Here is a 16,152-nt window from a genome sequence, read left to right as displayed (position 1 = left end):
TCTCAGTGCAAACGCTCATGCAGCTCAGTGCAATTGTTGTCTCTCATTGCAGGGTGAAGCCTGGTTATATTACGGCCACAGGGAAGTAACAGTTAAAATTGTCACACAGGAGCTTTAGGGATTCTCAGCTCTGTGCTTGACCCGAGTCAAACAGACCAGAAAAAGAGTCTCCTTGATTCAATTCTGTTTCTCCTGCTTTAGTGTCTCCGCGTTACCTCCAGAGGGGGCTCTGAGGAGGCTTCTGAACAGTGAAGGTGTATTTAGGAGCTTACAATTTAGGAAATACAATACCAAATTTATAAATATCTGACTTAGGAACAACTCACATCTACAAAGCCACAAAACCACTACCTACTAGCGCTGAGGCAGGAGTAGCCCTCAGGTCGGTGTCCCCACCCCTAGGAGAGCTGCTGTTGCTGCTGGAATCCACCAGGGCTCCAGCAAGAGGCGAGCACATGGGGCTCATACCAACTGTCCCCTCACAACGCAGGGACAACTCTACCCAAGAGAGAATTTCGGCTCTTCTCTAAACTTTTCCATGCTGTATCTCTGTCCTAACCTCCCCAGGGTCCTGTGATTTCACTGGGAGTGGAACATTCCAGAAGCCAGCTATCTTTTCCCCCACTCCCATTCCAACACATCAGCCAGGGAGAGTTCATTTCAAAGGGAACTTTCAGAAGGATATCATTTAAAAACTAATAAGAGACTGAGTGTGCTATACTTACCAGGCTGCAGCCTCAGGATAATCAATCTTACCATGACTTTTATCCCTGTCATCTTCGGCCACCCACAAAATGCAAGCCCCTCCAGGCAACTGTCATCTCAAGTATTATTCTTTTTTTTTTTTTTTTTTTTGAGGAAGATTAGCCCTGAGCTAACATCTGCTGCCAGTCCTCCTCTTTTTGCTGAGGAAGCCTGGCCCTGAGCTAACATCTATGCCCATCTTCCTCTACTTTATATGTGGGATGCCTACCACAGCGTGGCGTGCCAAGCAGTGCCATGTCCACACCCGGGATCTGAACTGGCAAACCCCGGGCTGCAGAGAAGCGGAACGTGAGAACTTAACCGCTGCGCCACCAGGCCGGCCCTCATGTATTATTCTTTACTTCCTTGTCCTACCTCTGTCTCATCCCACCCCCTCCTCCTTCCACTCCTGGCTTCCCTAAGAAATTGTCCTACTCGGCTCTCTGGACCCACATTCCATTGTTAAACTCTTCTGCGTGCTCAGTGTTTTCATGGAACACCCCCTTTGGCTCTTTCTCTTCACCGAAATCTGACTTTCCCCTCAAGGATACTGCCTTCTCTGTGCCCTCTCAAGTGGAAGGTGTTCATTCTCCTACAATGTAAATACCAGAAGGGCCAGAGACAATGCGGGCCTTCTTCTGCCTCCCTGATACCATTTCAAAATCACTGTGGTTCTTTTTTAAAACCAAGGCCCAAACTTTTCCTCCTTTGTGATCTGTACTATTTGGTCCTACTACCCACTCTCTCTGATGCTGTAACTTAAGGCTACTTGGTGTATATTGGCCTACTGAGTGAACAAACCACGCAGGTACCCCAAGCAGATTTGGGCTCCCAGCTCACAGTTTTCCTTTCTGCCCATTTCCTGTCAACATCCTGAATGACTTCAACACCCCAAAGAAACTCCACTTAAAAACCCTAGCCTCAAAATTCCTTAAGCTCCAATGATGTGTGTGACCATTCCTATCTCACTGCCTTACCTCCTACTCTTCAATTGGGTACAGTGAGCTTTCTGCCTGCACATTCTTTGAAATTGCTTTGGCAAAGGTCACTGATCACTTCCCATTTGATCCAAGAGACTCTTTGTAGTTCTCACCTTACTTGACCACTCTGCAACCTCCAGTATTGTTAACCACATCCATTCTACTTGAAACTCAGTCTCTAGCCCGGCGCCTGAGATCTCACTCTCTCTGGCTCTCTCTTGCCTTTCACAGTTCTTCCTTGCTGATTTTTCTGCCTCAGCCTACACCGTCAAGACTGAGGCTCCTAAGTGTTCTGCTTTTGGTCCTTTTTTCGTTGCTACCCATCTCACTGGACCACCTTATCTACTATCACGGCTATAAGTCAATGATATATCCATATCTCTAAATAACTCCTTGCCCTAGGCACTAAAGCTATGTATTTACCAGCTTAGATACCCCCATCTCATATTCATTCTCAACATATCCATAGTTTAACTAATAAACTCTCCCTCCAAACCTCCTTCCCTTCATGTATTCACTGCCTTGGTATATGGCACCATATCTACTCAAAAACCTGGGAGAAATTCTAGATTTTTTTCATCTCACCCATGTGCTAATCAGTCACAAATAAGTTCTTCTTCTTACGTACCTCTAACATTTTTCTCATCTTTTTAATCCCCACTGGGGCTGGCTTGGTTCAGGCCCTTCTTACCTTGACCGCTGCTACAACATCCGATCCACCTTCCCTCCACTTTCAAATTAACTCAGCACATTGCTATCAGTAATCTCTCTTTAACAGAAATCCAACCATGTTACTCTCCTATGAAAAATCTGTAATGGCTCCCCACTGACAACAAAATAAAGTTCTAAATTTGGAAGCATGGCTTTTAAGCTTCTCATGAGCTGGGCCCTCTTTAGCTTTATTTCTTGCTAAACAGTATCGTATCTACACAAACCCTACAATCCAGCCAAACCAAATACTTGCAACATCACAAACACACCTTGTGTTCCACATCCCCATGCCTTTGCTTGAGAAGTTTCCTAGGCACTGGTGGCCTGTTCTTTTCTTCCCTCCTCTATTCATTCTGCCAGACATAAACGTGATTATTCTGAAGATTTTGTTCAAGGACCACCTCTTCCATACAGGCTTCCCTAAACCTACCCAGAAAGAGTTGACCTTTCCTCTTCCATGTCCTATAGCTTCCTATACACATGTTCACCATAAATCTTCCTCCAGATTTTAAATCCTTTAATAGGCACTGGGTCTCATTCACCTTTTAATCTCCAACACCTAGCACAATGCCTGGTACATAGTTTAAATTCAATGAATGTGTATTAAATGGATTAATAGGAGCCACTTCTCCTGCAGCTAAGGATAGTCCTTCCAGCTTCCCAGAACCTCAGAGTAAAATGTCTCTAGAGCAGAACATCATCTACAACAGCACATTGCTTTATGTGTTCTAGAGAGTAAATATATAATTGGTGAAAGAATAATGTTTTATTGCCAAAGTTTGGGCAAGTCTCTGCCTGTGTGTGCATGTGCATACGTGCATGCACGTGTATGTGTTTATGTGAGAGAGAGAGAGAGAAACAGAGAGAGAGAGAGAGAGAGACAGAGAGGGAGTACACCTTCTATTTCCCCTGCTGCCAGCGTGATAGGCCGTGTTCTTGGAATCCCAAGCAGACTACATTTTGTTATTAAAACAATGCTAAAAATAGAGATTAGATTACACAATTCTTCTATTTATTTAGCTTTATGGGTTATATCACTATAGAGTTATATTATGGGCTATAAAGTTATATAATTCATGTAAATTAAGGACTACATTTGTATTCTGGATGTCCTAGAAAAAGTACTACCTGTGGTGGATACTGTGATGTACCACTCAGAATCCCCTTCAAGAATGAAGGACTTAATCCTCCAGCTGCTGGGAGCATATTCAGAAATTCCTCACTTGTCAATCTTATTTGGGGATTTTTTCATTTGAAAAAACTGCCTTATGTAAAGCCATGCCTCCTTCCAGGGGCAGGCCCATATCCAATGACTGATTATCATGAGGCTAGGAAGGCCCAATCCCCTTGCCTCAACTCGGGACAGCTCCAAAAGGCCAACCCAGCAACCGAGCCCCTCATCAGGTCAGCTGAGGCCTTTGTTGAGACTATTATAGTTCAACTTCTCCCTCCACCAAGTCCTGCATCCTTCCTCTCACTTCTACAGGTGTTGGTCCCAAGGGCCCTCCCTAATAAACATCTAGCTCAGACTTTGCTTCCCAGGGAACCCAACCTACTGTTACATGGAAAAATGAAACCTGAGCTCAAAATAATCAATTGAAAATTTAATTTTTGAATGCAATGTTTAATAAAATGAAAATTACCTGTGTTCTGACATAATCTTCATATTTATGATCCTTTATCCTTGAGCCAAAGGAGAGAGTTCCAATGCCCAGGACCATGGTTAACTATTCTGTTGCATACAAGTAAATTACTTTGAGCAATTGGTCTTCCATGACTACTTGGGTAGGGCATTCTACCAGACCTCAGTGGAGTGTCTTCTTCCAATAATTTTTGAAAGGATGTTTGAGGCTATCCCTCCTATTTGAAGAATTCATTTGCTTAAGCAGGTAATACCCAACCTACTTGAGAGACATAACTAAATAGAAATATAACCTTTCACCCAAAACTTCAGCGAAAGGTGAGAAAAATGGCATTATCCCAGAATATGATTCCTCCTATAACCGGTTCGGGAAAAGGGAATGTTGACCTGCATTTTACCTGTTTTATCTTGGTATTTTAGAGCAATACTCATTCATACTGATGAAAATAAACACATAAGCAAACACCACAAAAAGGAAACCTTTTCCCCTTTCAGGTTCATTCTATCTGGCTATATCTTCCTCTCCCCTCTGCTCCCACTGTCATCAGCAGACCTCTTTTCTAGTCATTTCACTGAGTACTTGAGTACCAGGTTCGTGATCTTTCTCTACAGATCCAACTCAGAAATTTTAATAGGCAACTTTAATGTCCGTAGGGAATAGGTATCCATTTTACCAAACTACTTTCTGCCTCTTTGATACCTCTAGTTCTTTGAATCCTCCCCATATTTGGAATCTGTGTTCCCCTTCCTGACCGTGCTGTCTCCCCCAAACAATCTGGAATTGATGGCTGACTGGACTACAGTTTTGCAGGAACCTTCAACTATCCAGGCCCTTTTCTTGAGCATTCATCATACTGGAAGACAGCTCTATCTACCTATTTATCTCTTCTACTAGATTAAAAATGCCTGAGGTGCTCAGAGATGGTGACTTCCAAAATAGCTAGATAGATAAGGCACACAGGTGTTCATAGATGTCTTCTGAATCCAACCAAATGTCAGAAGTTGAGTCCCATCTAAAGCCATCTTGCTTTCCTTTAGAAAACACATTGACTCTTCTTTGCTTTTTAAGTTTAAAACCGTATTGGGATCACAAAGACTATCAGATAAACATTTGGAAATGAGTGTGAACCTCGATTTTGGACCTAAAGCAGAGATCTATTGTTTCTCCTTTTCTCTATCCTTCTCTTTCTCTTTTTCAAGTATCATTTATCCATCAAATATATAAACCCTTCAAATAGGAGGAATGCCAAATGCATTTCTCGGAGGTAGCACTTGGAGCAAACCTTGGCTAACTGGTCACTACTGTTCTCTGCAGAAGTGAGATTGACTGCAGAGCTACAGAGGAGGCAATGATCCACTTACCATTTCTTTAATTGCATTTATGGGGAAATGCAAAGATGAAAGTGTAGTCATTTCCAAAAGGGAGGGTGAGATGGGTCATGAGAGATTGGAAAAGAAGAGGTGGGCTACAGGTGGGCTGAGGTCTACAACAAAGTAAGATGGAAAGGATCTTAGAAAATCTAATCTTTATTCTTTGTCTCTGGTTGTTTTATGGGTGAGTTTTGCCTCCTTCAACTTCTCTTTGAGCTTTTCTTTTCAACTTGGTGGAGGTTTGGGTATATTAAACCTTTGTAACAGTAGCTTTTGGTCTAGAGAGCAATCCTTTGAGCCACAGTAAAGCAAACTCAAGGAACTGACTTAAAGTTTGAAGCAGATCACAGTGAAGTGCCAGCTCCCCTTTTCTCTTGTGTGTGCATGTAGCTGCATCCTCGGTGTCAGGAGAACTTAGAAAACTGAGAAGCAGGAGAAGAAACAGAGTTGTCCTTTATGCCATGAACAATTATTGTGGGCTTCCTGCATAATCTCTCTTCATGGTCCTTGCCTCTTCTCTGTTTCCATTACTCCCACCTCAGGCTATCATGCTATTGCCTAAACCATTTGCTCGAGCGTCCAAGAGCCTCATCTCCAATATACCCTAGAGATGTCTTCCAGAAATACCTCCCCAGAGCTCAACTATCACCATGCCTGCTCTGCTTTGGTGGTTCCCTTGCAACTAAACGAAGAAAATTCCCTGGCTTGGCATTCAAGTGTTTTCATAACATGACCCTACTCATTCAATAAAGAAACGCAAGAAATTAAAACAACATGAAAGCATATGAAGTTAAAAGGGGACGTTTCCATCTATTCCTCTACTCCTTCTCCCAGAAGCAACCATCCTAACAATTTCCTAGTCATTTTCTAACCTGATTTCTTCTGACTTCCTGTACATCTTGTTAAAGACAAGACAACAGGCCCAAAATGGAGTCAGTTATGCTAAGCCCCACATCACCAAACTGAGACTTGACTTAATTACAGTTTTGGCTCTTCCAGAAATGGAATCTTAAACCAGTCATTCAAGAATCACCTGATCAGCACTAGTGAGGTAATCTGCCTGACAGACCTCTGCCGTCCTCTAGAGGAAAGTGACCTTGCCACAACCAATCCACTTTTTGCTAGTATAACTTCCTTGTCCCCCCTCCCTTATGCCTATAAAAGTCTTGCATTTTGCACAGCTCCTCAGAACTCCTTTCTCTCTGCTAGATTGGATGCTGCCTGATTCATGAATTGTTGAATAAAGCCATTAAGATCTTTAAAATTTACTCATTGAATTGTTTTTTAACAATCCCCAGTGCCCCAGATAAACAAGCACCCTTACCAACTCTACATATTTTTTCCCTTGCTTTTCTGTTTCCAAGCCATTGCTAATATTATTCTTTAAACCTGGAATGTTATAGAATGTTCTTCTCTCCGTCTTTGAATATCCAGATTCTACCAATCCTTTGAGACCTAATTTCCATGTCACTTGCTCTGTAATGCTTTTCCTGATCTACTTATTAAAATTCTTCCCTTCTCCTTTGAATTCCCATAGCATTTCTTCTAGCTCCTGCTTATAGCACTTGTTATTCTCTGCTCTTTGGGTACCGAGCCGGCCCCCACTATTTAAATGTAAGCTCCCAGAGCTGAAGAGCATTTCTCAGTTCACCTCAGTGCTCCCTACAACATGGACCCTGAGCCCTTCCATGTACAGACTGGAGATTCAACAAATTCTCACCCAGTGGGTAAGAGAAAAGAGCCTGGAGCCTCCAGGCTGTGGATTTGGCTTTCAATTCACCTTTTAAAATGCCAGGGACATCACCTGTGTTGAGAGGATTCTGTTAGCATCTCAAACAGTTAAAGCATGTGTGAGTCATCAGGGGCTTTTGGAATACTGACTAGTTCCAGGTGACTATTTGGACTGTGCAGTCAGAGAACTAAAACAGAAAAAACCCAAAAAACCCAAACTATAAAACTCCTGCTATTTTAAAGAGAACAATATGACTCTTTTCAAACTGTGGAGCTGAACAATCCCTCTCATTATTTCAATGAAGCCAAAACAGACATTTAACCGCCAAAACAACAACAAAAAGCCCCCCAGCCCCTAAGCTTCCTCCCTTTTGGCAGGCTGCTTATGCGATGGCTGTGCGGGACTCTCTCGTGAACCACGAATTTGGTTTCATTTTCTTTTAACACAAGAAATTTGAAAGGAGTCATTTGCAGCATAAAGTGGGGGTGAATGGAAGAAGGGGGAGTCATCAAAAGGGAGACAGTTTCACAACAGTTTGAGCTGAAAATAGTCAAATTTATGTGCCTTCTGCATTAAAAACAGCCCAAGGGAGGGTTAATAGAAATTGACAACACCTGCATAAGGCAGTAATCCTTTCAAAACAACAGGCGTATTAATTTTTTGTATTGGGTTTAGTTTACACAAGCCTCTTATATATAAAATAATGTAATAATAAAAGTCTAATCGGCTCCTGGGATCTTAAACGTCGTAGCAAACTATCCCATTACCTGTTGCTTCGCAGCATTGCTTCATCCACAGCAATGTGCATCCTATCTGTACTTTTGCCAAAAAATAAAATCAATCCCCCATCAATCCTTCCTCCAAATGGCTAGATCATTATCAATCCATTTGTGAGCCTGCTCCAATTTAAAGTTATTGCTAGAACTATATCCAATGCCAGTTAACTCAAAAACCCTTTCAACTATAAGGCTTTTCTCCAAAACTCTTTTACCTCATTTGTACTTGGACTTTGCAAACAATTTCCATTATTTTTTCAGGGATTTTTTTTTTTTATTCAAGTGAACTTAATTCATCCTCCAAACAAAACTATAGTCTGTCTTGATAGCAATATCAAGCAAAAAGGAGTTACTGAAAAAGTTGACTGTAATTATGAGTTGGGAGAGAGATTATGAGATGCTGTGGGAAAGAAGAATTATGAGAAGGGAGATGGTGTGGGCAAGAAAAAATAGAACTAGAAAAGGCCTGGCACACAGCAAGGGGCTGGGCAGTGATATCTGAGGCCATTTCTGCATGGCACAACGTGCGTGTCTTTGGAAAAGGCCAGTAAACAGAGTTCCTTCCACCGTGAGCGTGAGGTTCTAACATGGGTACTGATTATGGCCTTTCATTTCAGCAGAGATGCCCATGCTGTGTTGTCTAGAGCCAACGATGCCAACTGTTGCAGGGCCAGGGGAGGCACCATTCCTTACCTCCATGAAGAGCCTCACCAGCCACCCAGAGACCTGGGGACCAATCCTCATTCTTACCCCACATATCCAATTAGTCACCAAGCCCAGTTCACTCTACCTCCTCGAGTGCTTCTGATCCCCCCACCTCTCTCTCATCAGCCCCATCCTTTGGCTTGGACTACTGGACTACAAGGGCCCCCTAACTGGTCATTCAGTGTTTGTGTCCTCTGCCAGTCTGTTCTGCACATGTCACTCACCCCGTCTTCCCAGTCTCTCACTCCTCAGATCCCAACCATACCTGGCATTTTCACTTCCTAAAAGCCTCCTTTCCACCACAGAGGCCTTGGAAGTGATTCCTTCTGCTTGCAATGTTCCTTCCAGCCACACTCCCACCCCCATACCCCTTCTTGGATCTTTTGGGTCTTAACATTGAGGTAGGGTTCCCCCGCATGTGCTCCATTAGTCATACAGAGGTATACTTCTTAAATTAATTGTTCAAGGCTCTCTTCTCTGTAAGTCTGTAAGTGCTCTGAGGTCAGAGACTGTGTCCATGCATGTCCTCATCTGTAATATAGGGGTAATGCAAGAACTTTAGGATAAGGATTAGATGAGTTAATTCAAGCAGTGAACTCTGAAGACTACCTGGCACATAAAAAGGCTATGTAAGCTTTAGCCGTAATAAAAATAATTAGCACAGTACCTAGAACGAAGTGTGTACCAATAAACATATGTTGAATGAATGAAGGAATGAATAAATTGATGGTTGAACTAGTGAAGTCACCAATCCAGAGAGCATCTTTTTTCCAACCAGCTGTTGCCCATAATAGAGTATAGGAATGCTGTATGGAAAACAATCACAGAGAGGAACAGTTGCTTTTCCCTGTCTACTGCCACCATGATAAATGGTAAAAGCAGCATTTTTGGTTTCCTGGGACTTTAAATTTATCCTTCTGTGCTGTGTTGCTAAAGAAATATTCAAAGCAAGGAGATTTGCAATAAAGAGATAAAGGGATATACCATCACAAAATATACTTCCAGGCTTCTCAATCTTTTCTTTATTAACTAAAAAGTGTCCTTCTTAGTGAGCACCATACTCCTTAATTATTCCCAAGCTGAATCCTTTAGAAAACAATGCATGTCAGGTTGTCCATTCCAACATACGTTTATACAGAAAATTTCGACCTACGTTGCCAAAAAGGGAAGCTCTTCACCCCTTTGTTCTGGTACATTCCATACTTCAGATTCCTCAACGTCTTCAAGAGAAAGGCACCCGTCACATACTTACACATCACCGTCTGCTGGTCTAATAGAAAGAGAAATGTACACAAACCAACCTGGGCTTCCAGCGCGGTTCTGCAGTTGTGGTACTGACATGCTTGTCACAAGCTACAAATGGGGACGGTGCCTCTGAATTGGTCCAACCCTGTGAAATCCTATCATCCGACAAAACTGTTTGTTTATTGTCCTTTAAGTCAGAGTGTGATATATTTTTAAATTATTCTGCTGCCGAGAGCTCATTTAGATTCAGAAATAAACATTGTGTCATCACGTCAGTCATGCAACATCTGTCCTTACTCTTTCCCTCCTGTATGTACCTCCTATAATGTTCCTTTCTCTGAAGTTAACTTTTCTACTGTTGCCCTGGACCCATCCATTTCTGTCTCTGAACTCTGTGACAATTCATACTTGTTTTTTCAGTTCAGTCACCAATTTGAAAACTGGTATTAAACTTAAGGGATTTGATAGTTATAATAAATAATTCTAACAAATAAGTTGTTAGAGCCTTTATCCTGGAATATTTTAAACTAAAGGATGCTATACTGAATTCTATTATGGAGAATGAAGAATACTGGAATTTTTTTTTTGAGGATGGATAAACTTTACTTGGGGTTTTTTGTTACTGCTGCTGCAGGAGCAGGTGCTGCTGCTACAACTACAAAACCTCAAGAAATATTAGTAATGATAAAAACAATAAGGATGATGATGATGATGAATATAATAATAAATTATAATTGTATATGTTTGTTTACTTTTTATGTAGATTTATAATTTATGATGTCTATGTTTCTATTTAAGGTTACGTAATTTATATTTATTAATAAATATAACTGACCTGTTTTTCTGTGGAGCAAACTGGATCTACACCCCAAAGCACTGACGTCCTGAGCCTGTGTGGGAGCCGAGGAGAGCGACGTCCTTGGACCTTCTGGGTTCCCGGCTGGGAAGGGGGAGCTCTGTGAGTGTCTAAATTCATTTCTGTTCATGCCAGACAGGTGGAGAGTATCTTGAGCTTTCTTCTTTTCCTTCTTTAACATATTGACCAGAATATCTGAAACTTGACTTAAGGACTTAGTGACTCATGATAGATTATAATGATCAAAACACTAATGTTTTGAATGAGATTAATAGTCCCAATAACATTTGCTATTTGTCACATGGTGAAGACTGACTGAAGGAGGACTTCAACTTCCTGAAGTCAATGATATAGTTATGGGCAGTTTAGGAGGCTACTGGTCTTTCAATATGGCACCACTATGTGAAAAATGAGTAAACCCAACGGTTTTTAAAATGCTCTTAGTTATAACCAGTTAAGACTTAAAATTTTTATGAAAGGGTTTATAAAAAGTAAAATAAACACTGAGTGGTGATAAACAAAGGAGCTATGTATATATCTGTGAGTAAATAAGACTTTGATCCAGGAAGCCACTCAGGAGGCAGCAGGAGGAGGGCAGAGGGAGGACTCCGGAACCCGCCCAGCTGGCAGATGTGCCAAATCAGTCTGGAGGCCAGAGCAGTTTGTGTCCAACACATGTGTTTGTTAGTGTACATCCGAATGGGATTTGAAGTCACTTTTTAAACAATGTTTCTAATTTTTGGCCACAAATGGAACTGAAGAGAGGTGAATTATTGGTATAGATGTATCATTTTAAAACGCCCTTTTGGCAGGCCATTTAGGGATGCTAGAACACTGAGGATGAGTGAGAAAATCACTCCATTCTACCCTACTTCACTGTTCCTTCGGGTGCAAGATGCTGAGAATGCTAAGGGATTTTGCCATCACTAAGAGAAAAGACTATAATCCCTCTTGAGAATCTCAGAACTCTACCTGCATACGCAGCAAAATGAATTTAAGGCCTTCACCATGCCTAGAAGTGCCTTCATTAAAATAGGAGTCTGAGGAAATATGAAGATGGTGTGGGAGAGAAGACTGCTACTCAGAAAGGAGGGGAAGCACCCAGTTACACTCTTTCTTGGGCTAGTAACATGGAAATCATTTGACCTCCATCTTCCTCCACAGCTTTGACTCCAACTTTTTGGTGATTTCTGGAAGCACAATCAATTTTTCTCTCACAATCCCTGATGTGGCTTCCATTTTTTGCCTCAAAAAATCTTGAATTTACTAAAGGAGTTCACAAGTTCTATAGTGTCTAGGCGTTGGTCTGACAGAAAAAAATAGGGCTCTACCCAGGTCTTCTACTCCTCCTTGTATGAAATTGATTATCAACATCATCATACACTTTCATTGGTTCATACACCACAATGGCAACTTCCTTCTATTCACTGATTCAGTGATATTTATTGGAGCTTAGACTATGTGCCAGGCACTATTCTAGGCACAGGGATAGAGCAGTGAACAGGCAGATCGGTTCTTACTCTCATAAGCTGATGTCCTACTGGAGAAAGACAAATCTCTCTCTCTTTCTCTCTCTTACACACACACACACACACACACACACATTAGAAAGTAAAAGTGCCAGATACCTTATTTTAAAAAGATCAAGAGGGCCTGTGTGGCTACTCTACATTGGGTATGCAAGAAAGGCTCAAGCCTCAAGAAAGGCTTTTCTAAGAGTGATATTTAAGCCAAGATCTGAATGACAAGAAGAACCAGACAGAGGAAGAGTACCTAAGCAGAGGAAATGGCTAGTGCTAAAACTCTAAGGAGAAACTGGCTTGGCAGTGGTTCCCAAACAGGGGCTCTTTTACCACCCATAGGACATTTGGCCATATCTGGAGATATTTTTCATTGTCATACTGGAGTGGGGGGTAGGTGCCTTACTGGCATCTAGTGGGTAGAGGCCAGAGATGCCGCTAAACATCCTACAGTGCACAGGACAGCCCCCACGGCAAAGAATTACACAGCCCAAATGTCAGTGGTGCTGAGATTGAGAAACCCTGTGTTAGAAGGACAACAAAAAGGTCACTGTGACTGAAGCCTAACACAAGGGACAGAGGCATGAGAAATGAAGTGAGAGGGCTAGGCAGGGGCAAGGTCAAGCGGGGAGTTTGAATTTTATTCTAAGTATAACGGGAAAGCCCTGGAAGACTTCAATCGGAGAAATGATGTGTTCTGATTGCATTTCACAAAGATCACAGTACAAATTCATCTTCTCTGCTGCCTTCCTTCTTCTCACCTTTCCTTTCTCTTCTTCGCCTTTCCATTCCATTTAACGTGGGCCTTTGCTGTGTGGGGTGCTAAGTGACACCCTGTTATATACTTTGTGAAGGGGTATCTGAACTTCATTCAAAACAATAATGTCACTGAAACAACACCGTTTTCACTCCCTTTCCAAGAAGAACATTCAGTGTTGTTCACTGTCATCTTGGTTGCATTACCGTCTTTTGTTGAGCTCAAGTATTATCACTTTTTTCCCCTACGAGCCATATCTTTCTCATTCCTCCTGTCATAGTCTCAGCCTTCTGGGTTCTATCAAAAAAGATATGAAAATATCCAACCCGACTGAGAAACTATGAAATTTCAAGAGCCTTTCTTGGCCATTAGCCCTTGATAAGGGTAAACTTTGTGATGAGTAAATCTTAGCTGCAATTTTTCCTTCTCCTGAGTTACCCCATTATCCTCAGAGTCCTGTCTTCCCCTGTCTAACGCCCTATACCGCTCAAAGCACTTTCCAGTCCATTGTCTCACTGTCTTTGCTCAGCCCTGTGAGGCTGGCAGAGCAGATCTCATGTTCCTCCTCCTGACAAGTAGGAAAGAGCTCCATTGAGCAGTTGTAGAGCTAATGAATGAAGAGCTAGGATTTCAATCCAGGTATCAACTTGAAGTTCAGTGTTCTTTTCACTATGCCCCCTACGCACCATCATTTTGAATATGAGTCTCCGAAGGATGAGACCCTGCTCGAGCTCCTCACAGTCAGTAAGGAATCTAGCGTGGCCCCACGTGAACAGAGGTACCTGGATTTACCAGTGAAGCAGGGAGATGATGTATGTCTCCCTCTCTCTTTTTAAATAAACATAATGAACAAGCCTAGACTGTTCCCTCTCTGTCATATCTCCTTTCATCCCTCCTGTACGCACAGACGGTCATGAGCCCAGAAGGGGATTAAGAAGTTGGTAGGAGTATTTAGGGGAGAAGATCCTAAGCTAGGAAGGAGGCCAGGAAAAGAAGCAGAGCTCAGACCGGGGCCGGGGCCAGGACTGAGGTCTAGGCTGGGACCGTCCCTGGAGATGGATGGGGTAAGAGAGAGGAAAAGGAATGCGAGGGTGACAACACTTGCGGGCAGCGCTCAGAGACAAGGGCTGGTGTGGGAGGATAATTCACAGTTGAACCTACTGTTACTGGCTGGATAATAAAGCAGCTAAACTCACTCCAATCAGACATATGGGGTCTGCTAATCCTCAACTCAAATTAGAGACCGAAGTTAATCAGGCAGCGTGCCTACCTCGTATTTGGTTTACGTCTTTATATTGGATTTCCTTCATGGAGGTTATTTTTATGCTTTTGCACACTAGCTGAAGCTAAAATGCCTCTCAGTAATTTTTAAGACATGAAAAAGAAATATCTGTTCATAAAGAATGGACCAAAATAATTTGTTGCGAATGTTTAAATTCTGCCAATGTAATGAAAATGTCAAATCTTTTACAAGACGCTTGAAAGATAAAATAAGAAACAATACTGAAGAAATAGTGGGGAGACCTGAGGTCTAACCCACCCAACAGGGGCTCTCTAGAAGTAACCACCTAGTCTGTAAGGCGGGCATAGCTCCCATGAGCTGCCACTGCTTTCAGTGCCCAAAATACACTGCCTTACACTGCCTTCTAGAGCCAATACGAATTCTATCTTGAGCGCATATCTTTACTCACTTCCAAATTTGGGAACGTTGGTCTGTGGAACCCAAAGCGGTAGATCTGGCTTTTAAATAAAAAGTTACATTTAAATCAATCTCTGCTCTTCATAAGCTAAATACCATTTGTCATTTTTCAGCCATCATTTGAGTTTCACCCACACACCAACCACAGATTCTGGGCCGTGGTGAGGCTGTGGTCAGCCTGGTGTCCGGTCAGCTAGCTAAAGATAACCAGCTAACTTACTGGCTCAGGACTAAAACAGAAAGAGCACTGCAGAGTCGTAAAAAAATAAAAATAAAAAAAATAAATTTAATTTAAGAGATGGTATAAAAAAAGCCCATACTTTTCAATAAACTGAAATATTCCTCATAATAGTAACTATATTTGGTTAAAAACAAGGTAAGTTTTTTCCTTTTATAGCAACTCTATGTTTCACTAGTTGCTCCATTTTGTTGGCTGAGGGGACGTTTTACTTCTAATGGAAAGAAGCGATGTGAACCGGAAGCAGGGTGGGGAGCTAGGGGGTGTGGCCAGGGGAAGATATCTAAGTGTTCCCACTTTCTGGTTCAAGCAGTAGGGGGAGAGTTTCTATTCACTTCAGAAAGGATACTGATTTCATTATCTCTCTGCTGTAGAAGATCTCGTAGCTTTTTATATTCTTCCTCTTTCAATGGTTCTTGGCAGTCTTGATCTTTGATTTCAGAGGAGACTGTGCTCTTTCCATGGATCTTCTTGTCATTCAGTAGCTTCTGTAAGATGAAACGAGAGCTTAGCATCCATACCTCTATTCCAAATTTCTTTTGTCTCCTTGACTCTTTTCACCTTCAACAATTCCTTGCACAGATCAGGCATGCATGTCCTCTCCTGCCTCCTGGTCTTTGTAAGGTAGTTGCCTTTGTTTGCTGTGTCTTCCATTCCTACCTGTCCTCTTTTCCTCCTAGTTCATCATTCCCCTCTCTGCTATCTGATCTCTTCTTCCTTAAATTGAGAAATTCCTGCTCAAGCATGATCTCCTCTTGAATTTCTTTCCCTTTCTCCATAACCCTATACCACTTAATTCACACTTTAAAAAATAGCACTTATCATATATTATAATTATTCTTTACATATCTGTCTTCTCCATGGCTTACTTATGCAACTTTGCCTTCCCTATGCCTGGCCCATAGTAGACTCACAACAAATGTTTATTATCTCAAAGAAGTACACCAAATGACAAGTGAGGTTAATGATACTTCCACTGCATCATCAGGAGAGGTGAAACCTAGGGCAGAGAAAAATTGAGGATTCATATGGATAAATCAAAACTGAACTCCTATAAAAAAAATGAGGACAATTCTCTTTATATACCTTGAAAAGCAATGGTTTTTGAAGATGGAACTATTCTACATGGAAGGTAGAGATTCCTGGCAAAAGAATTAGAAGTCCATGGTCTGAGCT

General features: G+C 41.9%; 1 protein-coding gene across 3 annotated transcripts in view; it reads right to left on the bottom strand.

Moving 5' to 3' along the window:
• The window catches only part of KIF6 (kinesin family member 6), a 375,031-nt gene that overhangs the window by 166,614 nt on the left and 192,265 nt on the right, over positions 1-16,152 (bottom strand). For 2 of the 3 annotated variants that reach the window (XM_046641148.1, XM_046641150.1), the window contains 2 exons: positions 15,326-15,464; positions 10,742-10,963 (listed from right to left, as the gene is read on the bottom strand). In XM_046641148.1, the coding sequence (XP_046497104.1) occupies positions 10,742-10,963; positions 15,326-15,464 (361 nt within the window). The remainder of the gene's footprint in view (positions 1-10,741; positions 10,964-15,325; positions 15,465-16,152) is intronic. The other variant, XM_046641149.1, reaches the window with a different exon arrangement.

This window comes from Equus quagga, chromosome 15 (genome assembly GCF_021613505.1).
Source record: "Equus quagga isolate Etosha38 chromosome 15, UCLA_HA_Equagga_1.0, whole genome shotgun sequence".
Classification (NCBI taxonomy): Eukaryota; Metazoa; Chordata; class Mammalia; order Perissodactyla; family Equidae; genus Equus; species Equus quagga.
The sequence above is the reverse complement of the archived record's forward strand: the minus strand, read 5'-3'. Positions and strand labels throughout refer to the sequence as shown.